Source organism: Ursus maritimus, unplaced genomic scaffold, assembly GCF_017311325.1.
Source record: "Ursus maritimus isolate PB19 unplaced genomic scaffold, ASM1731132v1 scaffold_3, whole genome shotgun sequence".
Lineage (NCBI taxonomy): Eukaryota > Metazoa > Chordata > Mammalia > Carnivora > Ursidae > Ursus > Ursus maritimus.
The window spans coordinates 22,964,835-22,992,032 of record NW_024425563.1 but is presented as its reverse complement, the minus strand read 5'-3'; the positions used below and the strand labels follow the sequence as shown (position 1 = coordinate 22,992,032).

Sequence of the window (27,198 nt, the reverse complement as noted above, 5' to 3'; positions counted from 1 at the left end):
GCGAGGACCGGGGCCACGCTAGCGCTGTGTGCGTATGCTTGTCCGCAAGCCTGAGAGCAAGTGTTTTGTGTGCACGTAGGACGCTGGCAATGCCATTATGAACGCATGACACGTGCCCCAAGCGGGCAGCAGCCCCCAACGCTCACTGACTGTGTGCCAGGACGCAAAATGCTCCACACGTGTGACCCGTCCCTGACGCAAGTCCGTGAGGGCGTGCTAGCATCCTCTGTCCAGTGCTGCAGACAGCAGGCGGCCCTAGGGAGGTCAGCAGCCCCAGCTCATGTGGGGCAGTGTCTCCCTCACCTGGAGGCAAGTGGCCGTGATGAACGGGCTGGTGGGGGGCACGAGGAGCCCCCGCAGGCAGGACCAGGGCCAGCACTTCCCAGGTGCCTGCTCCACGCTGCCCACGTGCAAAGTGCTGGCCCCGGGTCACTCTGTTTACTCGTCGCCACACCCGAGATACAGCAGGTGAGGGCATGGTTTGTGTTGGTTGTGACGAGGGCAGGGACGGGCGCACGAGCTGGTCTGGCGTTCCCACATTCCCACATTCCCTGCTGTCTGGAGCAGCCCCGTGGGCCTGCTGCTTCGTAACTGCTCCCCGAGAGCACGGCCGACTCTGCTCCGTGGGCCACAGCGCAAGTGGGCTGAGCGAGCTGTCTTCGGGTCAGCCCCACACTCCCTTCACTCCTGCCGCAAGGTTAGGGAGCTAGCTGTGAGAATGCAGTACCCCCTCATCTTTTACCCAAGGCCCCTACAACACCAAGGTCACAGCCAATAGCAAAAACAGAGTCCTTTTTGCAAAGAGACTCTTCAAAGAAATAGACTTTTTTCCTATTTCCGAACCCATGTTCTTTCCCCTACAAGGAAGTCCCCTGCTCACATGTCCATCCAGGGTTGGCGTGGCTGTGAACGCACACATGGGCCCGTCTGTGTGCCACACATGTTTACCTGGGATTCTGAGGGGGGGTATGTGCGTGTGTGTATGTGTGCATGTATGTGTGTGCACGCGTGTATGTGTTCGTATGTGTGCAAGTGTGTGCACGTGTGCAAGTGTGTGTGTGTGTGCGTGTATCCATATTTCATCGTGGTCTATTGTGTCTCCTGTTCCCCACCCCAGGCACAGACTCCCTGTCACCAGCTCTTAGAGCGGCCCTGGAGGCGCCTAGCACTTGGTATCCCCCAAGTCAAGGGGAAAGGGAATGCCGTGCGGGGGCTGAGCCCCTTTTCTGTGCTCCTCAGCCGCCACAGGATTCCACATAAACCACAGAGGGACCAACATGGGGACCGTGGGCCATGCTTGCAACATAGTGTGAGCACAGAGCTGTGATAAAGACACCTAGGTGCTCCTTCTGTCCAGTGCAGGGTTTCCCAGGCGACCCCAGGTAGGGCAGGTGGGGGCAGCCCAGGCAGGTGCAAGAAATGAGCAAGATGCAGGGCTCAGCTCCCATGGCTGCCACCTCTCAGGTTCCGGGGACATGGGCCACTGAACCCCATGTTCCAAGCAGCCCATGCCACCATTGCAGCACCAGGAGAAAACACACATACACACAAGTACGCCTGAGGAGAGCCCCAATTTTACTTCTTCTGACTGAACATGCCGAGGTCTCTGTGCAACACAGGCCCAGGCTCCTGGTGCCTGCGCGGGGCACTCTTTCCATGGCTCTGGCCATGGTGGGAGCCGTTCTCCAAGGGGAGGGTTTGGACCTGATGAGTCCTGGTGTCATCCTGGCTCAGGGTGCCCCGTGGGGCTACTGGCTGGGGCTGGGCAGAGGTCTGGGGGGCCGGTCCCCAGTGAGTTGGACGGGGGGGCAGGCCTCGGGGGAGATACAATGGGCCTCGTGCTCCACCAGGCCTGCGGGGCACTGGCAGCCGGGGACGCAGGGCCTCACACAGTGGGCTGCCAGCTCCCCCAGGGGGACGTGCTGGTTGAAGCAGGTGCGGGGACAGGGTGGGCCACACTCATCGAACACGAAGCCGCGGTCCAGGGGACAGCCCACCACTGCAGGTGGAGTGGAAGGCAAGGTCACGGGGACACCCGGGCGGTGCGGTCCTCCCGCCACCTACCCCGTCCAGAGCCGAGCCCTCTGTGCCACCCTCTTCCCCAACTCGCACTGGGCATTGCCCCCTCACCGCAGAGTGTGGGGCCCCGCCAGGCAGGCGTCACCCCCGCCTGGCGGCAGTGACTGGCATAGGCTTCCAGGGCGTCACAGAGGCAGGCATCGGCCAAAGAGCCGGGGCCACAGGCACATAGGTCATACACACAGGCAGCAAAGAAGGGCTCCGGCGGCACCACAGCGTGGCAGCGACTGAACGGGGAGGACTTCAGCACCCCACACCGGGCATTGGCCTCACGCCTGGCTCGGAAACCTGCTGCCCTGCACGGATCCACCTCGCGGCCCTTAGAACATGGCCGGCTAGGTCCCGGCCCTTCTGGGACCTAGGCGGGAAGAGTGACCCTGATGTGACAGCATCCACAGGCAGCTGACCTTGGTGTGTTACGTTCTTCAAAACACTTTCCACCAAATATTTTGGTTTAGCTTCAAAAACCTCCCTACAAGAACAGCAAAGGAAGCAACAGCCACTTTCTCCTTGTCCCCATTTTACAGATGGACAAGCCAAGGCCCAGAGCAGGTAAGGGACTTAACCAAGGTCACACGGCCAGTGAACGGCCAGGCAGGGCTTGTGGATTTAGAGGGTGCCTCTTTCAACAGGCCATCCTGCCTCCCCCAGCACCATGACAGGCAAGAAGCCCCCAAATCATCCTGACGCTGCAAAGGCCATTGGTGTCCCCCCGCTCTCCCTATAAGCAGGCTGTTCTAAGACTCCTACTCAACTGTGCCCCCCTCAGCCACCCAGCTCCTGTGCCACTCACCTGCCAGCTATTCCCAAACGCAGCCTCTGTGGGCAGGAGCAACCCCTCAGGGCCCTGCAGATCATCCTGGGCAAAGCCATTGAAGTTCCCGCAGAGCCCACACATCCGGCCCTGGTAGGAGCCAGGCACGCTCACCTCCACCTGAGACTGCCCATCCCACAGCACCTGTGCAGAGAGGCTGGGACTGGGGAGTGGGGAAAGGTAGGGACCCCATCCTGGCCCCAGGCACTGTCCCTGCTGTAGGGGAGAAGAATGGGTGGATAGAGGCCCCCCACGGAGAGGAGGCGGCTCTGGCCAAAGCCAAGTTGGCCCATGCTGTGTGAGTCCTGGGCGAAGACAAGAGCTGCCCACAGCTCTGGCAGGAGGGGACCTTCTCCCGCTGGCGTCCCTGAGCTGGGCCCCTGGTGAAACGCAAACCCACTTCCAGAGATTCACTTTCTTGTGGGCATTAGGGCCTTACAGAGGATAAAGCACACTTGGTGTCCCGATCCGAAGTGTAGACAAGCCTTATATCATGAATTTACAAACTGTACTTCTTGCCAAAGGCAGGGAGACGCTTACTCTCTGACATGGGAGTTGGAAGGAATCTCAGAAGCCACCTAGGAGACTTTAGTTGACATCTCTGCAACCGTTCCCCCTTTTTACTAATGAGAAAACAGGCCTCGAGGGGGTTGGTACTGGCCTAAGAGTCCCACTGTGTCGGTGGCTGAACCAAGATTAGAAACTAGGCTCAGCACTCCTTTCACTGCACCCAAGGTGTCTGACCATGACTCCTCTCCTCCCCTCGGAATCCGGCAGAACTGTCTCACCTCCCTGGCCTGATCTGGCCCCGGACCTACCGGTATTCCCACTCCCTCTCCAGATACAGACGCCCGAACACGCGCCCTGGCCCTGTAGGCCGCACCTGGAGCCCAGGCTGCGCATGCAGGATCACGGCGCGTCTCTGCAGCTCCACGTACAGCAGGGGCTCCAGCAGGAAGGGCAAGGCCACCGGGCGCCCGTCCACCTGGAGGAGGGGGGCAGGAGGAAGGGCGACCTCGGGACTGACGAGTGGGCAGCGGACAGCACGGGACCGACCTTCCCCGGGTCCTCAGCTCTGCTCACCGTGACAGCTCTGTCCTGCAGCAGCCGCACGGCCACGTCTCCGAGCAGCACCGCCACCTCCCGGGTCCAGGCCACACCCCTCCGGCCCCGGTTATCGTTGGTCACGTGCACGCTGTGGCGGCAGAGACCCAGGTGCGGAGTCAGCGGGGACAGGTGTAGGGAGTTAGGGCGGAGGCAGAGGGGGCTGCGCACCTGAAGTCCCCTCCGCGGCAGTCCTTGGCCAGCACGTAGCTGCAGCTGCCTTGGAAGTGCAGCAGGCGGCCATCGAAGGTGCGGTAATGAGGGTCTCCGAAGGCCATGCAGGAGGCGGGTCGAGGCAGGCAACGGGGGCAGCAGCTGCCGGGACTCAGGGCGGGGGCCTCGTCCTGGCCTCAGCCCCAGACCCCGTCAGACACATCGCCCTCCCCGCTGTGCCCCCGCAGAGACTCCCGGGGCTGAGAATCGCCCGGGAGTCTCCGGGGACTCCGGCTCCCGCTTTGGGGCTCACCGCGAGCGGGCTCAGGGCACCGCCTTGTGGCCGCGCCTGGAACTGCACGGCCTCGGGTACCCCCGCCCAACTGCGCGGCGGCCGCGACCCAAGCCCTGCCTCCTTCCTCCCGCCTGGTCTCAGCGGGGACAGCGGTGCCACGTGCCCACTCACCTTACCGCCCACCCAGCCCGACCGCAGCACTCACGGGGCCACAGGAGAGCGGCGGGCAGCGCTGGCTCTGGCAGCGCACCGTGCCGGCCACGCAGGAGCAGGTGGTGCAAACGTCCACGGCCCAGCGCTCCCCGGAGGCCACTGCCCGGCCCTGGTGCGCGCACGACTGGGCGGGCGCTGAGGAGACAGGAGCGGGGTAGGGTCAACTGCCCGTCCCTCGCAGTGGGTGTCACTGGTCCCCAACCCCCATCATTCTGGCTGGCACCTTGGCATCGCTCACAGCAGTGGCCGGCCTCTCGCACCTTCGCCCAGCCATGGGGGCAGGAGAGGGCAGCACACTCCTCCAGGTCACACTCCACGTGGCCCAGCTGAGGACAGATGTCATTGCTCTAGGGACCTCCTGCAGGGCCTGGGGGCCCTCTGGGTCACAGTCTGAGGCAGCAGCCCCTTCTCTCTGCCCCTGCCCCACAAGAACACCCATGTCCCGTTCAAGTGGGGGATGAAATCCAGCCCTTAGTCCCTTGCCCCAGCACATGGATGCCGCTGCCCGCTCTCACTCAGAGGGGGCACCTTTTTCTAATTACCTCAAAGCTCCCACATTCACTGATCCAGTGTCCTGAGACTCCTCTATCCATCCATCTGTAGGGCCCTCCACCCCAGCCCATGCCCGCCCTGTGACCCCCAGCTCACTTGGCAGGTGCAGGTAATGCACGCGTTGCTGGGGTCCTGCCAGCTCTCTCCATCTGCCACTCTCCGGCCCTCGGCCTCCACCATACATTCTGAGGAGGAAGAAATGAGGAACGGGGAGCACAGTGCTTCCAACTGCATCCTCCCCTCTGGGGCTCACCCCGAAGGCCCACGGCAGGGGAGTGCCCACACCATTCCACAAGCACCCTGATGGTGTTGATTTCTTCAACCAGTGTCCAGATGACCTATTAGACGGCAGGCCCTACACCAGGGCTCAGGAAGTGGAGAGGGTCCTGGAAGCCCAAAGAGCCAGAGGCTGGAACCTTCCCATGGGCTGGCTGCCAGCTCGGTGAAATGCCTGGCCAGTGGGCCTGCAGTCCCTGGGCCCACCGACAAGCCTCAGGCGAGGCCTTGAGAATCCAGACTTCATTCCCTGCTTTCCCCTGCCCTCTGCACCCCAATGAGTAACCATTCATTTCTACAAAAGAATGAAGCCTGCATTTGGAGTATAGACCCCAGGTTGCCCACATAGCCTTTGGACGCCACTCGTCCTATCTCCCCGCTGGGCTCATGCTCGGAGGACACAGGTCAAGGCTGGCACTTACCTCGGCACACAGGGCAGCAGCTCCCAGGGGGGGTATGGCGCTCTGATGGGGGACAGCTGAGCTCGGGACAGGCCCGGTGAATGCAGAGCCATGTCAGGTCCTGTGGAAGGGCATGTGGACACCGCGGGTAGAGACTAGCAGGGAGGGAGCAGGGTGTAGTTGGGAGTAGGCCTCGGCCAGATATGATATCCAAGGTAAGTGGGTGGGTGTCCGGGTGAGTGGGGAGCCTGGAGCTGCTGCAGGAGAGGAGTTGCTGCCACAGCCTACAGAGGAGGAAGAGAGGGCTTTGGGAGTCCCCGAGGCAGAAGGGCTCACCTGGCACTGGCAGGTGTAGCAAGGGTCCGGCGGGGCCAGCTCAGAGCCCAGCAAGCCTTCTGTGCAGTTACTCAGAGCCTCTGTGAAGACAAGAACTCCTTGTTGGGCGGAAAGGGGGAAGCAGGGGGCAAAAGCCCACTTACCCACTGTGTCCCCAGACTTCTTAGGCCTAGGGCATACTCATATCCCCAGCACCTTGATTCCAAGAGGAGAAGTCCTCTTTCTCCTGGGGTCAGCAAAGAAAATTTGGACTTTTTAAAAAGCCCTTTGCAGATTACTAGGGTGGAGGGCCTGGACATGGACAGGGGGTGGCTTCCCTAGCCTGAAGGCACTGAGGACCATCAGGATGCCTCCTCTGCTCCCTGTACTACTTCTTTTTACATCACCTGGCTAAAACGGCACAAGGAAGCACAGAGAGCCAGGTAGGTACTCCAGGTTCTGTGCCATTTTGGGCAGACTAACCAACCGCTCTGAACCTCAGTTTTCTCATCTGTAAAAGGGAACAATAATACCCCTCACTGGGCAACTGAGAATTAAATGGGATACTGTTAATTAAAAGCACCAAGTATAGTGTCTAGCATGCAGAAGATGCATAATAAATGTTAGTCTTCTCTTTCCCTGAAGCACATCCTAGCAAGTGTTGGTAAGAACAGCTCCCCACCTCTGTAGCCCCTCTGTTCTCCCTTTACCGCTCTCAAGAAGCCAGGGGCCAGCAAAACTCCTGCCCCGCAGCGCCACCTGCTGGGAAAGATGCTCCACAAACTGCGCCTGGCTTCAGTGTCAAGGATCCCCAGTTCTCCCTGGGGGCGTGCAGGCCCTCCCCTGCCAGGGCATGGGCTTCCAGAATAGTCCATCAGACTCAAGAAAGGGTGAGGGCTGGGGCTGCAGAGGAGAGCTGGCTGGCTCTCCCAGTGTCACTTTGGGGATGGCCGTCCTACCCTCTTTTCTACCCCCATATCCAGGGACTCACGGGCACAGGTGGGGCAGCAGTGCTGGGGCCCAGGAGGCAGGAGCTGGCTGATGGGACAGCCCACCAGACTGGGACACTGCCGCCGGTGACACTGAATGCTGGGGGGTCCCTCAGGCTGCAGCTACAAAAATGAGTGAGCAAAGGGGGTGGGTTCCAGGCCTTGGAAGCCAAGAGACATCCTCTTTCTCGGGATTCCAGGCCCTTCCATCTGTCTGCTGCACCTCCCCCTGGATATGTCTTGGGCAGGTTAAACTCCAGGTTGCAGAGACTCACCGTCTCCCCAGGTTGCTTCTCACCCTATGCCCTAATTACCAGAGGTGATGTCCCCTTCTCTTTCTAGTTACTCGGGCCTGACTCTCATGTGACCGCTGATCCACCTGTACTCTCATGCCATCCTCCCCCCTCCCTGCCAAGTCTCCGGACGCGGGACATCATACATCTGCTTACCATTACCTTCACATGGAATTCCCTAACATGCCCCCGCAGCTGCTTCCCAGGTGCATCCCCACTGCGCCCCATCCTCACAACCCCCACTCAGCTCCCATCCCACCCCACACCTCCTGGCCCTGCTTAGCTCTTCACCCCAAGTCCTGCCTCACCTCCTGACCACAGAGGCACATTCCTCTCTCTGACCCTCACAGTGCATGCCCCGCACGGGGTCCAGGCTGCCCCCTTTACAGCAGCCCACCCCTCAGCATTGCCGTCACCCACCTCACAGATGCATACTTCACACGGGTCTGCCCCCGGCTGGAAGCTCTCCCCTGGTTCATACTTGTGGCCCTCATGCTCACAGTCTTGGGGCAGCGTGGGGGGGGGGTAGGAGAAGAACAGGACCACGGAGTCTTTAGGCTGGCAGGAATGCCAGGGGTTGAGGTTCTGTATCCCCGCAGCGCCCCCCCTCCCAGCTCCAGGGATTGGGATGTGTGCAAGAATAGGGGTCACTTCTAGAACAGCCCGACTCTGCTGCCCAGCCCAGTACAAGGAGGGAGATGTGGCCCAGGTGCTGCCTCCCCACCTTCCCAGCCGGCCCAGGCTCCCAGTACCAGAGCATCGAGGGCAGCAGTCGCTGAGGCCTTGGTGGGGCCGGGCACAGGAGCTGACACACTGGACGCGGGCACAGGTCACGACGCCCTCATGGCATGTGCAGGAGGAGCAGCGGCTTTGGGGGCGCACCCAGCTACTGCCTTCAGGGTGCTCCTCCCCATCAGCCAGGCAGCCTGTGTCCCAGGTGGGCAGGGATGAGCTCTGAGTCTTGGTTCTGCCTCTATGGCCCTGTCCCCCCAACCCTGGGTGCTCGGCAGGGGGATTGGCAGGGAGGTGGTGGGAAGGTGGCCTGGGGCAGAGCTCCGGTGTGTGGTGGAGGGGAAGGACCCTGGGTAAGGGTCGGAACACCTGGGTTCTTATCCCATTCCATGCCTGCTTGCTTGCTAGACCAAGGGCTACAACAAACAGCAGCCCAGTACCAGCAACGGTAGCTGGCATGCAGTAGGTGTGTAATAAATGCATGCAGAAAGAATAGAAGACTCCATCACTAAGCAAGTGCCCAAGGTAACAATCTAGAACCAGATGGCTAAGATGCAAATTCTGACTGCCACCAACTAGCTGCATGATCACAGGCAAGTTATGTTACCTCTCTGTACCTTGGTTTTCTCATCTGTAAAATGGGAATAATAATAGTACCTATGTGATCGTGTGTGGGTTAAATGAGATGTGTCAAGTGCTGAGCTCAGATGGGACGTGCTCAATAAACGTGAATTGTCATTATTATGACAATGAACAGAGCGTGGTTAGGAAGGGGGCATTTTTGAGGGGGTGATGGTCTGGGCAGGCCAGGGGCAGGGAGAGGTAGGAAGAGCTGAAGACTAGCAAGGAGGAGCGCTCAAGGGCCAAGGGGTGGGAGGGCCAAGTGGCAGACGGAGCAGGAGGCTGGGGGAGAGCTGGGAAAGGGAGGTGGGGCAGGTACGGGGCACTGGGCTGGGGGCAGGGGGCAAAAGCAAGGGCTCAGCCACATGGGGCCAGGCATACCTCTGCAGCGAGGGCAGCAGCTGCCTGGCTCCGTGACCTGGAGCGGGCAGGACAGAGGAGGGCACGGCCGCCGCACACAGCTGACCTGGCCAGCCTGCAGGAGAGGCACATTCCCAGACTTGCCCTTTAGGCCAGTGCCCCAGAAGCATTGTGGCCCTGCCCCCACCCCACCCCACTCTGCCCCCTCCCTACCATACCTGACAACGACACCACTCACAGCTGCCTGGGGGCCCCTCAAACTCTTCCCCATCCTGGTGCTCCTGGCCCTGGGAGAGGCAGCCTGAGGGAAACACGTTTCCTGGGTGAGGCGCTGTGCCTGCCACCTTGCCCTGTCCAACCTCAGGCCTGGCCGATGGGGGGGGGGGGCNGGGATAAGCATGGGGTGTAGGGGACACATGGAAGGCAGCTCACTGTGGCAAACAGGGCAGAAGCAGGGTCCTGGAGAGGGGTGGGGGCAGGGAGCTGGAGGACAAGGCTTCTTCTGGCAGTGCATGGAACCTTCCTGGGGGAGAGAGGTCACACTGCCACTTCTTGACTCCATCTTGTCACAGCCTCAAAACAGGCTACACACTGCCCCAGGGTGGGGTGTCCCTACTGAGCCTGTCAGGCTCCAACCCCCCTCCCTTGGCCCGGGATAACCCAAATCCAATCCTCTTCCAGCAGATGGTACCCTGGGAGATGGGGAGGTGGAGGAAACAAGGTCTTCCTGGCCAGGGAGGACAACCCAAAGATGAAAGGTTACCAAGTTTCCAAAAGGCCACCTCACCTGGCAGGTGCAGAGGGAGCAGCCGGGGTCAAGTGGGTCAGGAAGGGTCTCTCCAGGGGCTGCCGTGACCCCATGATAGAGGCATCCTGGCAGAGCAGGAAATGCAATCAAAGAGCAGCCATCAGCGCAGCCCTGCACGGCCACGCACAGCTGCGCCGGGGGGCCGCTACAAAGCTGGGGGAGACATTCAGTGCGGCCTGCCGTGGCCAGTACGGTGAGGGTGGGACAGTCTCCGGCCGGCTGTGAGTGGGGAGATCAGCGGGCATGAAGGGAGTGAGGACCGGAGCTGGGATCGAGGACTGCTGGCAAGTCTGTGTCTGTGGGGCCTGTGGAGGAGGTGAGGAACGGGCGCTCCTGGAAATGAAGGCTAGACATGGGCCAGGTTCAGGACTGTGGGCAAAAGAAGCCAGGAGGGAAGGAAGCTGCCACTCGTGACTGCTGACTCAAGGGCATGGGAGCCATGGAATGGGTTTGAGTCTGGTGATGCGACATGTTAGGAAGGTGACGAGACAGTTTAAGAGCAGGAAGTTCTGGAAGCATGAGGCCCAGTGACTTGATGAGCACAACTGTGAGTCTGGGGTGACAGCAGGGACAGACAGGAGGGCACGGGTGCAGTGTGAGGAAAGCACAGGGTGCGGGTTTCCTGTGTGGCTCCCTCAGGGGAAGGGTGACCGTGGTGAGGCCAGGTGACTCCCTGGGAGCTCCAGAAGGGGCAGGAAGGGCAGGTGCTGTCCTACCCTGGCAGGTCGGGCAGCAGTGTCCAGCCGGGGTGAGCGGGTGGCTGCAGCCCAGTGGCTCGCAGGGCCGGCGGCGGCATGTCACGAAGCCTCCGAGGCAGGTACACAGACCGCAGGGCTCTCGGGGGTCCGGGAACTCCTGGCTGCTCAGGTAGGGCTCCCCTAGATACTCACAGCCTTCGAGAGGGGACAGGGAGGGGCAGGGCAGAGGGCAGAAAGGGTGAGAGGTGAGCAGTAGTCAGGTTCTCAGCTTGGGCCTGAGCTGGGGCCTCAAAGACACAGCAACTGGGGGGAGGGGGGGCTCGAGCCAGGCAGGGGAAGTGGGGGTCAGAGGAAAGGCGGGGTGGAGGGGGCTGGCCGAAGGACGGACTTCCTCCCTTTCAGCCTGCAATCTATCAGGAAAGCCCACATAAGATCTGTCCCTAGAGTTAAATACTCGGCAGCAGGCCACTGCCCGGGCAGACAGCCCCACGGTCCCCAAGCTGAGGAGAGCTGGAGATAGCCCGAGATGGCTTAGGAGACCAGGTTCAAGGTATCCTCTTTCCAGTACTCTCTCCAGCCCTCTGAGTAATCCGGCACCGGGAGGGGGTCCCAGAGCGGTGGCAGCCTGACCCGAGCAGGTCTCTCTTGCTGACCTCCTTTTTTTTAAAAAGAGAGGGCGCTTCGGGTGATAATGATGTGTCAGTGTTAGCTTGTCAAATGCACCCCCCCCCCCGTGGGGGTGTTGACGACGAGGGAGGCTGTGCAGGTGTGGGGACAGGGAGTACGTGGGAAATCTCTGTACCCTCGTCTCGCTTTTGCTGTCAACCTAAAACTGCCATAAAGAAAAAAATAAAGCCTTGACAGGAAAAAAGAAAAAAGAAAAAGAAAAGAGAGGGCGAGTCTGAGTCTCAAAGCCTTGGCAGGCAAAAGCGTCTGACTCAAATTCAATGTTTTATTTTTAACTGTATTAATATTTATGGTAATCTTCATTCCTGGCAAATTGAATTCATTTACGGTACGATATAACGACTCCTTTCTAAAAAGATTTAAATTTAAAAGTTAATTTGAAGAAAAATCGTTAACTAAATAAAATTGTAGGTGGTAGAGAGTAGGTAGCAATATCGCTCAGATAGTACAAGGGTGACCAAAGACTGGGGAACTGGGTCTTGTTCAACCCTCTCTTGTTTACAGGAGCTAAAGTTAGAGTTACATTTAAAAATGGTTAAGGTAGTGAATTTTATGTGTATTTTACAGAAATATGCATTTTTAAAATGTATTTTATGTTATGTGTATTTCACAAAAATACTCTCATTTTTAAAATGTATTTTTTAATTAAAAAAAAAAAAGAGGCCCAGAGAGGTTATGTAACTTGTCCAAGGTCACATAGCCAAATAGCATCCCGGCAGGAGCGACTCCAGGTTTTAGTCCCGTGTTTGTTCCTACGTGACAGATGTTGTGGACCCACTCTAGGGCAGTAGAGGCGATGCTGACCCAGCCCTCCCAGCCCCTCATCCCCACAGTCCCCTGCCCCTCACCGTCACAGGCAGGGCAGCAGTCACCCCTGGCAGGGAAGGGGCACTGAGCAGGGGCACAGGCCTGAGGTTCGCAGCTGACGCTGCCCTCCCAGCAGAGGCAGACATGGCACGCGACACTGGGCGAAGGGAAGCGCGCCCCGCTGGCAAACTCCGTCCCCTGGTATAGGCAGCCTGGGGGGGCAGGCGAGGAGGGCAGGAGCCGGGGCTGTCTGCCAGGCCCACAGCCTCCCAGGCCCTGCAGACTGGGCACCGTCCCCCCACATTCTTAGTGAGAACCCCGACGTGGGAGTGGTGGGCTCGGAGGGAGGGGGATACTGGGATGGCGCAGCGTCAGGGGCTGGAGAAAGGGAGACACGGAATAACAGGGCACCAGGTAGGGCTAGGCTGTGGGGCCGAGTTGGAGGGAGCAGGGGGCGGGGGTGGTGGGGGTGCCGCCCAGGCGTTACCGTCGCAGGAGGGGCAGCAGGGCCCCTGGCGCGGGTGGGCGCAGGGCGCAGGCGGGCAGGGCAGCCGCTGGCAGGACACGGAGCCGTCGAGGCAGAGGCAGCGGCGGCAGGGGTCGTCCGGCAGGGGGAAATGCTCCAGGTGCCGGGCCGGAACCCCGCCCCCCGGCCGCGGGCAGCCCGAGGCGGCGGCTGCAGAGAGAGCGCGCGTCAGGGGTCCCGCAAGAGGCTGCGGAGGCTCCCCGCTCTCTCCCGGGTGGATCTGCCCGAGGGCTGCGCCTCCTACCGGGGCACTGCGGGCAGCACTCTTCGGGCAGCAGCACCGGCTCTGGACAGGGCAGCGGCGGGCAGCGGCGGGCGAGGCACTGCACGCTGCCGCTCTGCAACAGGGAGACCACGCCAGGCCCGGTTAGCGGTGGGAGGCAGAGGGAATCCCCGCTCCTTCTGACGGCCACCTTGGGGGACCGCTGCTGGTCTCCCGAGTCCCGCCCCTCCTCGCCTGGACGCCTCCTCCCACGGGGGGTGGGGGAGGGGCGGACTCACCAGACAGCTACACTGCCGGCAGGGGTCGGAGGGGTGAGGGAAGTCGGCTCCGTTGGGGTACTCTTTCCCACCAAAGGCACAGCCTGGGGGATCAGACATCTTAGGCCCGGGAGGGGCCCTACTCCCTCCTAGATATGCTGCCCTTCCAGCCCTAAAAGCCATAGGTGGGACCAAGCCATTCCAGGAGACACCCCCTCCTTCCCTATCCCATCCACCTTACCGTTGCAGACGTTCTGGCAGCAGGGACCAGGCAGCGGATGGGCACAGAGGGCCCTGGGGCAGGCCCGACGCTGGCAACGGGCATGGCCTTCCTGACATTGGCACTCCTGGCAGGGGTCTCGGGGGTGGGAGAAGTTCTCGCCGTCCACAAATACTTGTTCCTCCAGGATACAGTCTGAGCATTGGGGCAGGGGGAGGGGCAGGAGTGGCAGCAGGCCTGACAGTTCTAGGGCTGGGCGGGCAGAGCCACTGAGGAAAGGCCAGAGGAAGCACCATGGAGAGAGTGGAGGAGGGTTCTGCGTAGGCAGGCGTGGCTATCTCTCCAGCACAAGCGCGCATGCGCGTGTGCGTGTGCGTGTGCGTGTGTGTGTTTGAGCCCATTTACCTGCAGGCACGTGTGTCTGCCTCTGAGATTGAAAAGGCAGGGAGCTCATGCGTGCAGGTGTGTGTGTTTGTGACGGGTACCCACCCCGGCACAGACTCTCCACCAGGGCAGGACTCAGGTCACACTGCATGCCAGCACGCAGTCTCTGCATGCCAGACCCAAATGTTGTTGCACGAAGCTGCTTTATACAGAAAGATATGCAAATATATGCGGCTGGTGGGGGGATTGGAAGAGGAAAAATAGAATGGGAGGGAAGGGTCACAGAATAACGTGAAGGGATAAACAAATCTCTACTCTCCCTCCTGCCTATACTCTGTGAGTTCCAAGCTGTGTCTGACTGGAAACAATTTGGAAGACTGCTGCTTTCTAAGGTATCTGGGGAGCCCAGGGGGCCATGGGAGAGCTGGGTCTAGGGCCCCCAAGCCAGACAGGTGCAAGAAGCACATACCTGGGCACCTGGGACAGCACTGGCCAGGTTCACTCTGGGGCCTGGCACAAGTTGTGGGAGGGCAGTCAACCAAGGAGCACCTCACAGTCCCATCCTGGGAGCAGGGAAGAGGGCAATGGGGGTGGGCCCCACAAGGGGCTCAGCAGGGCAGCGGCAAGCCAGGGGAGGTACCTCGCAGCTGCAGGCGTGGCAAGGGCTATCTGCGTCTGTGAAGTTCTGTCCATTGGCATACACTTGGCCATGGTAGGTGCAGCTCTCACAGATGGGGCAGCAGGTGCCTGGGCGGGGCAGACTGATCAGAGCCCAGCTAACCAGTGGGGGCTGGACAGATCCGGGGAAGAAAGCCAGATCGGGGTGGAGCACTCACCAGGGGGCTGGGTAGGGTGCTGGCAGGGGGCCGGGGAGCAGAGCACAGCCCCACACGTGGGCACGCCATCATGACAGGAGCAGGCCATGCAGGGCTGACCATCAGGCTCCCACTGGACGCCCTCGGCGAACTCCTCTCCCTCGAGCACACAGGCTACAGCAAGGGGGGGCTGTCACCATGGCAACCTGGACACCTCCAGCCATCCCTGACCTTCCCAGACCACGGGACCCTGGCTTCGCCATCCCCACGGTGGCCTCTGAACACATACCAGCGTGGTTGGTGGGCCTGGCAATGCCCCCCCTCCCTGGGAAGGGACCCCTTCCATTGGCAGCGGCTGGACACAGCTCTCTTTGAAGCTGTTCCTCCCTCTCCCCCTCCCCACACATACCTGGGCAGAGCGGGGGGCCAGAGTCAGGCAGTGTGCAGGGGGCAAGCGGGCACTGCTGCTCCTCACAGGAGACCTCGCCGGCCTAGGAGGGACGCTGGCTGAGGGTCCTCAAGGGCCGGGACAGATGTGGGGCGTGAGAGGGCGGGACCGGCTACCTGGCAGGAGCAGCGGAGGCAGTGCCCACTCTCGCGGAGGCTAAAGGTCTCCTCACTCTGATACTGGTGTCCCTGGTACTCACAGCCTGGATAGGAGGACCAGGGGGACAGAGCTGGAGGCTGACAGCGAAGCCTCACACCACCTCGAGGCATCCACCGCCCGCCCCGAGGCACCAACTTTCCCTCCCTCCAGGATCCAGGGCCCCACCCCAGGGCCCCGTCTGCCATGAGAAGGTGAGGTGAGAAGGTGACCCTCACCCGTGGGGACAGGCGTTTAGGCTTATCAAGGACGTCTCCCATACTATAGTCCGAGGGGTCTTCCTACAGGCCCAAACACCTGCGCCCACCCCTGGAGCCTCTCTGGGGCCAGAGCTCGCCCCTCTCCAGGTGACTCAAGTCCCCAGCTCACCGTCACACACTGGGCAGCACTGCCCAGGGATCCTGCCTGGGTGTCTGCAGGGCACAGGCGGGCAGGGCAGAGGCTCACACTGGACGCTCCCGTTCTGCCAATAGGGCCTGGTCAGCGTTCAAGAGGCAGGCCCGGGAGCCAGGCCCTCCCTGCCAGGCAGCCACACTCACAGCGCAGTGGCAGTGCGAGCAGGGGTCCCCAGAGCCCACCGACTCTCCGCTGCGGTACTCCCGCCCATTTAGGAAACAGCCTGTTGGGAAAAAGGGTGCCTCAGACCCTTCTCAGGGTCCCACCGCTGCATGTCCTGGTCCTGGCCTTCGTGGGAGACTGAGCTGGGCCGTCCGTGAGCTTTCGGAACCCCCGCTCCAGGCGCCACTCACCGACTCACCATCACACAGTGGGCAGCAGGTGCCTGGCAGCGGCCGCGCAGGGTACGGGCACAAGCTGGCACACTCTCGCTGGCGGCACTGAATGTGGCCCTCCTGGGAGAGGGCAGAGTGGACAGGGGAAGGGGCCATCAGAGCTCCGTCAGTTGGCAGAAACAGCAATCGAGTCCCTGCGATCCACTTACTAGAAATCGTTATGGGTTGAACTGTGTCCCCCCAAATTCGTATGTTTAAGTCCTAACCCCCAGCACCTCTGAACGTGGCCTATCAGGAAATAGGGTCATTGCAGATGTCATTAGTTAAGATGAGGTCATCCTGGAGTGGGGCGGCCCCTCCAGTAACTGTGTCCTTGTAAAGAGGGGAAATTTGAATACACACACAGAGCAACATGTGAAGATGAAGGGAGACACCAAGGGATGCCAAGGATTGCCAGCAAACCACCAGAAGCTAAGAGAGAGGCCTAGAACAGATTTCCCGGCACAGCCCTCAGAAGGAACCCATCCTGCTGACACCTTGATCTTGGACTTCTGATCTCGGGAACCACAAGATGATACATTTCTATTGTTTAAGCCAATCCGTTTGTGCTACTTTGTTATGGTGGCCCTAGGAAACTAATACAGATGTATAACCCAGAATGTTACTGAAGCACTCGGTGACTCAGTTTACCCATCTGAAAAAAGACAATAATAGTCCTGTCCTCAGGCACCTGGGTGGTTCAGTCGGTTAAAGGTCCTGGGATCGAGCCCTGCATTGGGCTCCCTGCTCAGTGGAGAGCCTGCTTCTCCCTCTCCCTCTGCCCTGCCCCCTGCTCATGTTCTCTCTCTCAAATAAATGAATAAACTCTTAAAAAAAAAATAGTCCTGTCCTCATAGCCTGTTATGGGAATGCAATGAGATGCGGTGCCTGGTGTGACACCAGCCTCTGGACTTGGCAAGCAAACAGTAGCTGCTGCTACTCCCCACGGCCCTTCCCAGACAGACCCCACCCCCTGAGCTCACACCTGCATCGGGGCTCCCTACAGCCAGTCCCATACGTGACAGCCAGTCACTCTTCTCACAGGTGTTGGGGAGGGTGGTCGGTGTGAACAGGGATGGGGAGCACATGGTTGCAGAGGGGATGGGGCTGTAGTGAAATCCCATAGGCCGGGGGGCTTATAAACAACAGAAATTTAGTTCTCATCATTCTGGAGGCTGGGAAGTCCAAGACCAACGTGCCAGAAGTGTCTGGTTAGGACCTGCTCCCAGGTTCCTGGACACCTGTCTTTTCACTGTGTCTTCACATGGCTGAAGAGGGAAAGAGCTAGCTCTCTGGGGTCCCTTCTGCAAGGACACTAACCCCATTCGTGAAGGCTCCACCCTTGTGACCTAAATACCTTCCAAAGGCCCCACCTCCTAATACCATCACCTTGGGGGTTAAGATTTTAACATATGAATTTGGGGGGGGGGACACATTCAGTCTATAGCCCCTGGAATGTCCTTCCTCATTTCTCCCTGCTTAAATTCTACTCACCCTTTAAGACCTAAACCCACCCCCTCCCATGAAGATTCTCTAGGTCTGTGCTGTCCAATAGAAACATAACACAAGTCACAAATCACTTTAAATTCTCTAGCAGTCAAATTTCAAAACGTACGAAGAAGCAGATAAAACTAAATTTTAAGATATTCCATTCAACTCAATATACCCAAAAGTTATTTCAACATATAATCAACATAGAGTATTAATGAGATATTTTATATCCCTTTCTTTCATACCAAGTCTTTAATTTTAAAATCCCATGTGTATTTTACACCCAGCCCATCTCAGATTGGGCGGCCCCATCTCCAGGGCTCAGCGGCCACACACAGTAGTGGTTACAGATTGGACAGCCCAGTTCTACGTGTCTCGAGGAAATCTACGTTACTCTCTCCCGGAGCTGTTGCTGTCATATCCTGTCCTGTCTCACTCCTGGAGCTTGCAAGCTCTTTGAATTCATTCACATATCCATGCTGCACACCTGCTGTGCTCAGAACTTGGTACACAGACAGGCACAGCCCTGTCCCCCCTGCCCCACAGCGCCCAGAATCAGTTCTTCTCCACCTCTGTCCCCTCGCAGTGCCTATGGGGTGAGCACTGAGAAATGAAGGAATGACTGTGGTGGGCCTGGGCTGTGGGAGCAGCAGCGGGGCTCACCAGGCACTGGCAGATCCGGCAAGGGTCCCCGGGGGCAGTCCACTCTTGGCCATGCTCCCAGTGAGAGCCACCTTCCGTGCAGCCTGGGGTGGGGGTGAAGATGGGCAGAAAGGAAGCCTGGTGGGAGCCAGCCTGGCTGCCAGCTTCAGCCTGCCCCTACCGTCCTCCACATGGCCTCCTGGGGGCTCTCTCCTGAGCCCAAACCAGACCCCGTCATGCCTCTGCCTAGACTCCTGGGGGCTCCCAGGGCCCCACACAGGGAAGACCCAAGCTCCTTAGCCTGCCCTTCCAGGCCTCCCAGGACCCAGCGCAGCCACGCCCACCTCCCCCTGCTCTCGGGCCCCCCCTCATCTCTCACTGCAGGCTTTGGCCATTCGTGCGGCCACTTGCACCTACCCGCCTAACACACGCCCCCCTCACACGGTCAGTCCCACACCTTTGTGCAAGCTGTCCTCTCTTCCTGGAATGCCCTCTGCCTTATTCCGCCCTTCACCGAGCTAACTGCTCTTTATCCTGAGGGTTCGCTCAGGACACGCTGTCTCCAGGACACTCTCCTTCCCGTGTCCAGGCTGGATTAGGTCTCCTCCCGCCCAGTTTCCTCAGTACCTGGCACCTGGCCCCATCCTGCCTTTGCCGCAGTATCGGGGTGTGACTCAGCATCACCCTCTAGTGGTCCGCACCCGTGTCTTCGTGCACAGAGCAGGTAATAACGGTCAACATTTATCAGGGTACAGAATGTCATCATCCACACCTCACACATGGGGAACTGAGGCACAGAGTATCTCTCTCAGAGGCACGCAGCCATGATGTGGCGAGGGCAGAATTTGAGCCCAGGCACCTCAGCTCCAGAGCAGGCTTGACTGGGCATCGCTCCACCACTGACCAAAGCCCCCAGGTCAGAGCCCAGCAGAATGGGCTCTGGAGTGGAAGAAATGGGGGGACAGCCCCGCCTGGGCCTCCACCAGGGAAGGGTCGGGCTCTTACCTCGGCAGGTCGGGCAGCAGCGCCCAGGCCTCAGGACCGGCTCAGGGCAGGGGCTGGGTGGACACTTCATGGGCACACAGCGAACCAGGCTGCTCTGTAATGCACCGAGAGCTGCAAAGTCACCGGGGCTGGCTCCCAGAAAGGGCAGGGTGGGCAAGTGTCCGACACCCTTGTGGGGGTGGGGCACAGGGCCCGGATGGAGGGGAACCTCACTGGCCCTAGGTCTTGGAAGGTACATGAGAAGATGAAAGAGATGTGGCCCAAGGTAGGGCAGGGAGTGAATAAGAAGGAGCAGGGCCTGGACAAAGTGGGGGGTGGGGACTCACCAGGCAGGAGCATTGGAGACAAGGGTTGGAGCTGGACAGGAAGTTGGCCCCCTCTTCGTAAGACTGCCCCTCATACTCACAGCCTGGGGAGGGTTGCCAGGATGACAGGCTGGTCAGCAGAGAGCAGAGTGAGTGGACATCACCCAAGGGAGGGCATGACCCCAAGTAGGCACTGGGTGCTCCAGGGCAGAGGGGATGGCGGGGCAGGGTGGGTGGTCACCTGGCCGGCAGACGGGGCAGCACTCCCCAGGCGGGGTGTAGCTCTCCAGGCAGTTGAGCTCTGAGCATGAGGGCCCCTGGCACCGCACGGTCCCTGCCTGCAGGGCAGACACTGAGCCCTCCCTCCCTCTCCACTGCCCAAGCTGAGTTACTCTGCTGGCCCAGTGGGCCTAGCAGGCTGCAGGGGGCGCGGCAGCAGCTCTGTCTGGCCCCCAGATTGGGCTTGGCACTGCTAGGCCGGGGGTGTGCCCAGCATCAGGGATGGGCGTGGTGGCTGGGGCTGATTCCCTTACCTGGCAGGTGCAGATGACACAGGGCTCTGGATGCCACGTTTCCCCAGCTCTGTGGCCGCCAGGGCAGCCTGCAAAACCGGGGCCAGGCCCGCACGTAAGAGACCCGCAGCACTGGAGCAAAAGCACCCACAAAGGTACCGCATCAAAGGGCACCATTCTGGCGATAACCAGAGATTTTTATATTTACAACTTTCCAGCAGAAAGGTCAAATGTCTGACTCAAACATAATCAGTAGATTTCCATTATTTTACGAGAGAAGTGTTGAGGAAAGGGTGCCTTTTCAAAAAATTTCACCAAAGATATATGATCTAGCCATGGCCTTGAGGCACCACGTATCCTGAAAGCTCTGTCTGTGCGTGCATGTGCGCATGCGTGTGCGTGCGTGTGTGTGTCCCTTTTCTTTGAGATCCCTCAGCTCCAGACACTCCACTCTTCATCTCAGGCCAAGACTCCCAGGTTCCGTTTCCAGACCCCTCTGGTCGCCTGAGCCCCTGACCCAGCCTTCACACTACCAGCTGATAGTTTGCCAGATGAAATACAGGGTGCTCAGCTGAATTTGAATTCCATATAGACAACCTATACTTTTTTAGTATAAGTATGTTCCAAATGTTGCGTGAGACATATTTGCACTAAAAAAGTATGTGCTGTTTACGTGCAATTCAAACTTCACAAGGCCTCCCATGTTTTCTTTGCTAACTCTGACAACGCTATTCCCTGACTATGGGCTAGGAGCCCCCCACCCCCCGCCCACCGCAGCAGAGCCACTGCCTCCACCTCCCCCCAACTTCTCTGTACGTCACTGGCACCGCTGCCTTCCTAGCTTCCCACTATTCCATGGGATCTGACCAGTCACCAGCTCTTGCCCGTTCTCTAGAAACACCCCTCCCTCTGCAGCCACTGGCATCCCTGGCTCCCTGGCTGGATGACAACTACGCCAGCCCACTCACTGGTCTCTCGCATCTGGCCCGAACAGATGGATTTTCCTACAATGCTCCTTTGAACAAGCCACATTCTGGCTCTGCAGCCTTCAATGGCTCCCCATTGCCCACAGAAGAAAGTCCAAACTGTAAGGCTTACAGCAGACTGTTCCCACTGGGCCTTTCCAGACTGATTTCTTACAACACACCTCTCCCCACCCTGTTCTTGTGCCCAAAGGGCCATTGAGTACTGTCCCCTTCTGGTGAAATCTCACTTTCCTTTGAAGATGCGACTCGGATGACCCACTGTCTGTAAAGCCCCGCCTGACACAGTCTTGAGTGGTTCCCCTGCCTTCGCGCCGTCTCCTCAGGCAGCTAACCACAGCCTGCCTTCCTATAGTTCTTTAATCTGGTCATTGGATCTCTAATCTTGTATTAGCTTTCAGTTCAACTTCTCGACTAGACTAGAAGCTCCCTGAGGGGGGCGCCTGGGTGGCACAGCGGTTGGGCGTCTGCCTTCGGCTCAGGGCGTGATCCCGGCGTTATCCCTCTGCTGGGAGCCTGCTTCTTCCTCTCCCACTCCCCTGTTCCCTCTCTTACTGGCTGTTTCTCTCTCTGTCAAATAAATAAATAAAATCTTTAAAAAAAAAAAAAAAAAAAAAAGCTCCCTGAGGGCAGCGATGACTCAGAGGCTCTGACTCAGTCCCAGGCCAGAGTCCGTATTTGCAGGCTGTGCTTCAGCTCTGAATTCCCCGAACCCCTGCCAGAGGGAGTGGGCAGGCACCCTCTGGGCACGCGGTGGGGGCACACAACGGCTCTGGGGCCCAGAACGAGTGCGGGAGGTGGGGCCGGGGCTGGGGGGGACTGACCTGGCTCACAGTGCGGACAGCATGCTCCCGGCTCCGGGCACGGTCCCTTCGGGCACGGCTTCTGGGTACAGGTTATGGCTCCCTCCTGTGGGGAGGCAGACAGAGCGGCTGCACAGGCCTCAGAACGCTGGAGGGCCCAGCCTCGGGATCCCAAAGCTCCCCCTAGGCCATGACACAGTGGAGGAGCAAGAGGCCTAGGCAGCTCAGGGTACATGGGCCACCCTTGGTCCGAGGGCAGAAGAGACATCCTACCGCCACCCCCATCATCTCCTGCTGCTCTTGAGCCCCAGAAACCATATCTTCCGGGTACCAGCAAGTTCCCCAGCATGGAGAGATCCCAGGGAGGAAACTGAGAGCTTCCTCGATGGAGGAGCAAGGAAGGAAAGGCTGGAAGAAGGTGGAAGTGGAGCCAAGTGAGGGCAACTAGGCGGGTAGATGACAGGGACAGATGGATGAACAGGGACAGGGAGGCCCCACAGGTGAGGGGGCGATGTAGGAAGACAGCAGCTCCATCCCCTCTGCTCTCCTTGCCACTGTTTGCCAGGCCCAAATCAGAGGGGTGTGGGGGCCCCCACCATGTGTATGGGGGGGGTTGAGCTCCAGAAAATAGAGCCACTTTCAATCAGCTGGAGCCATTGATGGCAAGGCTTTGGGGGAAGGGAGGGTAGACCCCATTCCTCAACTTCCAGCACACTAGGGCGCAGTGACTGGTAACTTAAGTGAGGCAGGTGAGGCGACAGGTATGGGATATCCAGGTGGGCCACAGGAACTCACCAAGCAGCGGCAGGTGGTACAGGCGTCTGGGGAGAAGATCTCCCCGTGGCCATAGGCCTCACCGTTGTGGCTGCAGCCTGGGGAGGAGAGAGTGCCGTCACTCAGGCACTCACGGCCATCCCTAGGTGCCGAGGTGGTCCTGGCCGGCAGACAGGGTGGCACTCACCACGGCAATGGGCCAGGCCGGCCTTGGGCTCACAGTGCACAGCCCCATCCAGGCAGACACAGGCTGTGCAGGTGTCGGGCTCCCAGCGAGCACCCTCGGGCCAGGCCCGCCCCAGTCCCCAGCACTGGGCAGAAGCTGGGCGGCATTCACAGGACTCCAGCTGCCTCACCCTCACCCGCAGCTCCTTGTTCTGGGGGAAAGAGGCGGAGGGGAAGGCAGGAGGTGCTGGCTCAGCCCCGGCCCATCCAACATACCCGGCAGATTTGGGGAGTGTGAAGACTGAGCAGGGCGAGAAGGAAATCTGACTGTTCCAGGGCACAGGTGGCTCCCCTCCAGACAGCACCCAGCTGAGCCACAGTTCTCAAGATTCGGAGTTTGGACAGGCTCCCAGGGGGCGCACGGGGCCCCCAGACCTCTCCTTTGGACAGAAGCGGACGCAATCCCCTCTCCCCATTAAAGACCTTCATCCATCCAGAATCTTTTCTGATGATGCCTTATGTATATTAGGTGCTCTATACTATTGGCCAAATACATGAAAACATGAACATCTAAACTGATAAAACAAATACTCTGGAGGTTCTTCATCTGTATGAAAGAATCAATATTAAGAACCATTCATATAAGAACTTCTCCATGTGCATTTAAAACCAAACTCTATTTTACAGTTCCCACACCCCCCCAGCCCAACCCTTCTTTCCTCTAACAATGCAAGGCCCGCCCTACCCCGCACACACCCACTGGACTCCCGCACAACCTGCTCTCTGAGCTCCATCATCTGGGCTTCCAGCCTTCCCAGCCGTTCCTCCAGGGGGCGCCCCTGCTCCTGCGGGGCCCCGGCAGGGGCAGAGGCGTGGGCTGGCTCCTGCTGCTGGTAGTGGTGGATGTCCACAAGCTCAGGGGAATCCCTGAGGATGACCCCACCTGAAGGGGACAAGAATCCAAGGTGGGCCTGTGGGTGAGGGGCTCACAGGTTTCCTGAGTCCTGTCTTCCAAACCCTGTAGGGGAGGAGGGGAACCCTGGGCCTCACCCCTGTCCACCTGCCCACTCACCTTCCCGAAAAGGAGATTTGGTCTGTGAGGGTGCTGGAGTAAAAGCACGGAAGGAGAAGGGAGAAGGTGGACAAAAGGGACCCAGACCAGCTTTCCCAAGTAGCAAGGACCTCTGTCAGGTATCAGCCCCAGGACCCTGCCCTGCTGGGGCCACGGGAAGAGCATCCAGACCAGGGCCTCCCTGCAGCCTCCCATAAGCTGCAGGGGTCCCCAGCCATGGGGAGCAGGTCCGGGTCACCCATCTTTACGTGGGCCAGGGTCTTGGCCAGGGTTAGCCTGGGGAGCTGACCAGTGAGGCTGGGAGCAGCCGGTGTAGGCTACAGTGCAGGGGAGGGAGCTGGCCATGTGACCTGCAGGCCCAATGTGAGCACACCTGGCCCTCCAACTGCCTGTCCTCACCTGTCAGCAAGGTCACTGTTTCCGGAGCATGTGCACAGGAAGGGGCAGACGCTCCCTCTGCTCCAGCCCCACCCAGCCCCCAGCCTTGCCACTATTTCCAGGCCCGTGGTGGAGGGCGGGGAGGGGGTCCCCACATCGGGACGCACATTCTATATCTGACAGAAGTTTCTGCTACTTGGGAAAGCTGGTCTGGGCCCCTTTTGTCCTCCTTCTCCCTTCTCCTCCTTCCACGCTTTCACTCCAGCACCGTCCCAGACCAAATCTCCTTCCTTGAAAGGGCGGTGGGTGGTGGGCAGGGGTGGGGCCCAGGGTGACCCTCCTCCCCTGCATGGTTTGGAAGACAGGACCCCACACTGGGCAGGGAGAGCTCCAGAAGGTGGAACTTGGCTGCATTTCTTGAAGGGTTTGGGGAAGGAGTCAGCAGGGCCCCCCTGGCTTTCAAGGCACCAGACTGAACAAAGACAGCCTAACCCTGGTTTCTGATGACACTATGTCAGGGAAGGGGGTTCCTCTGAGTTCAGGCCTGGGGTGAGACAGCCATTTCCACCTCACTTGAATCCCTCCCCTCTAGTCAGGAAAGTAAAAACCGAGGAGGGGGGTGCAGGGGTAGACTGGCTCCACAGACATCCCATAGACCAGATTCCTCCTTCGGGTGGGGGTGGGCAGTGGAAGAGGAAGAGGAGGAAGGAGAGGGGAGTGTCTTCCCCACAGAGGCAGGTCATTATGAGGCCAGGTCTGGGGTGGCTAAAAGGGTTTGTCGCAGACACTAGTCCTGTGAGGCAGGGGACCGTGTCACCCATTCCCTGCCTCCACTCCCCCAAGCGGAGATTAGAGAGCCTCATTGGAAACCTCAATTGTCTTCTTTCTCCCAAACCTGCTTTGACCCGAGTTCCTTGCCTTGGTTCCTCCCATCCCCACGGACTCAGAAATCTGGGGCTCGGTTTCCCTCTTTTGTGCTCTCCAACCCATCAGCCTCTGCTCTCAGTTGTCCCCAGCCCACTCTCCCCTCTCTCCACTCAGGAGGCTGAAGTCAGAGCCGTCCTCCCTGCCTCCACCCTCCCTGCCTCCACCTGCTCGCCTCTGGAACATCTGAAGGTTCCCAGCGGCAATTCCAAATGTGACCTTTTGCAAACACCACCCATCTTCTCAGCCTGCCCCGCTACTCCCCGCATCCAGGTTCTAACGCCCCAACAAATGGCGGCACCCAAGCCTTTGGCGCCTATTCCCATCCCCTCCCTTGCGGGGTACCCTCTCACCTGAAACTGGGTATGGCTCCTGTAGGTGGCGCTCCTCCCCGCCCTCTGCAGATGAGGGCTCCGCAGCTTAAACCCTCCGTCCCAGCTTGACACCCCCACCCGCACGGTCCCTCCTCTCAGGCCACGCCCCCAGGTCGGCTTCAGCAGGCTCAATAAGGGCGTCAGGGAGAGCGTGAGGGTCCTATGGGACCCTCAGGGAAGACAGGGCCAGTCCCTTGCCTGGAGAGACCAGCAGAAAGAGCTCCAGATTGTTTCACAGAGCCTGATCGCTCCCCATGGAACTGTCCTCGGCTCCCCTCTCTCCAGCCGGCTGCCAAGTCCTTGCACTGACCCCTCTATTCCTGCCTGCCCCCCCCCCCCCGCCTCCCAGGAGAAGGCTAGACACAGACTCAAAGTCAGCTCCCATAGCGGGCCTCCTCCCCGCCTTTCTCAAGACAGATAATTAACTTCAGACTCCCAGATTCCAGGGCAGCCTCTCCCCCACCGCCGCCTGCAGGAATTCCTCCCGAGCCATTGCAGGCAGCCCCCCTCTGCTGGGCCCCGGGCCTCAGCCTCCTGCGCGCCCCCACGCGGGCTCCTCCTCCGACGGGGAGGACTGAAGCTGGCCCGGGAGGCGCTCGCACCCGCCGGGGCGGGAGGTCGGGGGGAGGCAGTCTGGCCCCAGCTCTTTCCCTCGGGCTGGGCTGAGTGAGAGACAGGGTCCGGCCGGGCCGCCCGCGAGCCTCCGGCGCCCCGACTTACCTCCGCCGGTCACCGAGACCAGGGCCAGGCTCGTGAGCTGCAGGACGAGGGGCAGCAGAGCGGCCCGGAGCCCCGCCATGCTCGCTCCGCCTCGCTGTCTGTGGTCGGTCGCGGCTCAGCAGGCGCTGGGGGAGGCGGGGTGGGGACACACCAGGCCGCCTCCCACCCAGTCTTTGTTCAGGGAGGGCTTCTGGAGTCTGTCATCCTGCCTGGTGGCGCCCGTCTCCCTGATGGGCACCTGGAGGCCTGGACCCCAGCTCCGTCCTGACGCCAGCCCCGCGTCAGAGGGGCAGCGGCTGGAGAGCGGCCCCAGCCGGGCAGGAAGCTGGGACCCACTCCTGCATATGGTCCCTGGTGGTGACGCTGACAATAAACACAAATCGATGGCGCCGAGGCCGGCGACGCTGTCTTTCCTGCACTACCCCCTCCTTGGGGTCAGTTCATTCGCCCTGGGGCTCCCAGTTCAGCTGCTTTCTTGCTTACAGGAGAGGATGGGCCTGGGTTCAAAACCCTATTTAGCCAAATCCATGTGCCCTTAGGCAGACCCCTAACGGTACCTCAGTCTCCCTGTTTGCAGAGTGGGGGTTCTAGTATCTCCTTCACAGACTGGCGGAGAGAGTATGTAAATAGGGCAGCGGCTGGCACATGCTGAGTGCTCAGTAAATAACAAATCACAGCAAGGGTGCCGCTCCAGGCCTCTGAGACCATGGCCTCCTGCTTTCTTCTTCCGTTGTCCACCTCTACATTTCCTTCCTGGACTCTACTCACCACCCCATCCACCCCAGTAACCCCAGGCTTGGCCCCAAATGCCAAGGCCTCCCTTTGCTGGCTGGTTCCAGCCCATTTGCCAGTTCCTAAACTCAGGCCTGGGGGCGGGGGCAGCCGGGACTGGGGGCAGGGCTGGGCAGTGGGCTCAGCAGGCAGAGGGGGCCAAAGGCAGGAAGTGAGGAAAGCTGGCCACGAACTCCTCAGTGCAGCTGGGAAGCAGGGGGAGGTGGGGATGGGCCCCTGAGCTCACACACAGGCAAAGGGACATAGAGGGTGGAGCCATGAG

General features: G+C 59.9%; 1 protein-coding gene across 1 annotated transcript; it reads right to left on the bottom strand.

The window, feature by feature from the left end:
* Window positions 1-1,552: 1,552 nt before the first annotated feature.
* On the bottom strand, window positions 1,553-26,566 carry LOC103676696 (kielin cysteine rich BMP regulator). Its single transcript, XM_040644030.1, has 42 exons — window positions 26,145-26,566; window positions 23,453-23,619; window positions 22,699-22,888; window positions 22,533-22,609; window positions 21,759-21,843; window positions 19,973-20,040; window positions 19,681-19,777; window positions 19,461-19,543; window positions 19,135-19,228; window positions 18,151-18,233; window positions 15,984-16,077; window positions 15,766-15,845; window positions 15,596-15,689; window positions 15,187-15,272; window positions 15,032-15,113; window positions 14,644-14,796; window positions 14,448-14,554; window positions 14,277-14,370; window positions 13,445-13,618; window positions 13,225-13,307; window positions 12,968-13,061; window positions 12,685-12,873; window positions 12,239-12,409; window positions 10,722-10,898; window positions 9,985-10,070; window positions 9,630-9,720; window positions 9,416-9,498; window positions 9,219-9,312; window positions 8,237-8,410; window positions 7,905-7,987; window positions 7,194-7,314; window positions 6,224-6,303; window positions 5,909-6,008; window positions 5,307-5,395; window positions 4,882-4,984; window positions 4,651-4,793; window positions 4,169-4,341; window positions 3,977-4,088; window positions 3,777-3,878; window positions 2,873-3,037; window positions 2,131-2,437; window positions 1,553-1,999 (listed from the first exon to the last, which is right to left on the bottom strand). Exons 1-42 carry the CDS (start codon window positions 26,221-26,223, stop codon window positions 1,749-1,751), a joined length of 5,058 nt encoding a protein of 1,685 aa, XP_040499964.1. The 5' UTR covers window positions 26,224-26,566; the 3' UTR covers window positions 1,553-1,748.
* Window positions 26,567-27,198: the final 632 nt, after the last annotated feature.

What these genes read in the sequence shown, in the direction of transcription:
- LOC103676696 (XM_040644030.1), bottom strand. Translation starts at nt 26,223, where the DNA reads ATGGCGGGGCTCCGGGCCGCTCTGCTGCCCCTCGTCCTGCAGCTCACG. An exon ending in CTGCTGCCCTGCCTGTGACG is followed by an intron (nt 10,899 to 12,238) that starts GTGAGGGGCAGG and finishes CCCCTCTCGAAG; the next exon opens with GCTGTGAGTATCTAGGGGAG. An exon ending in ATGCGCAGCCTGGGCTCCAG is followed by an intron (nt 3,038 to 3,776) that starts GTGCGGCCTACA and finishes CTCTCTGCACAG; the next exon opens with GTGCTGTGGGATGGGCAGTC.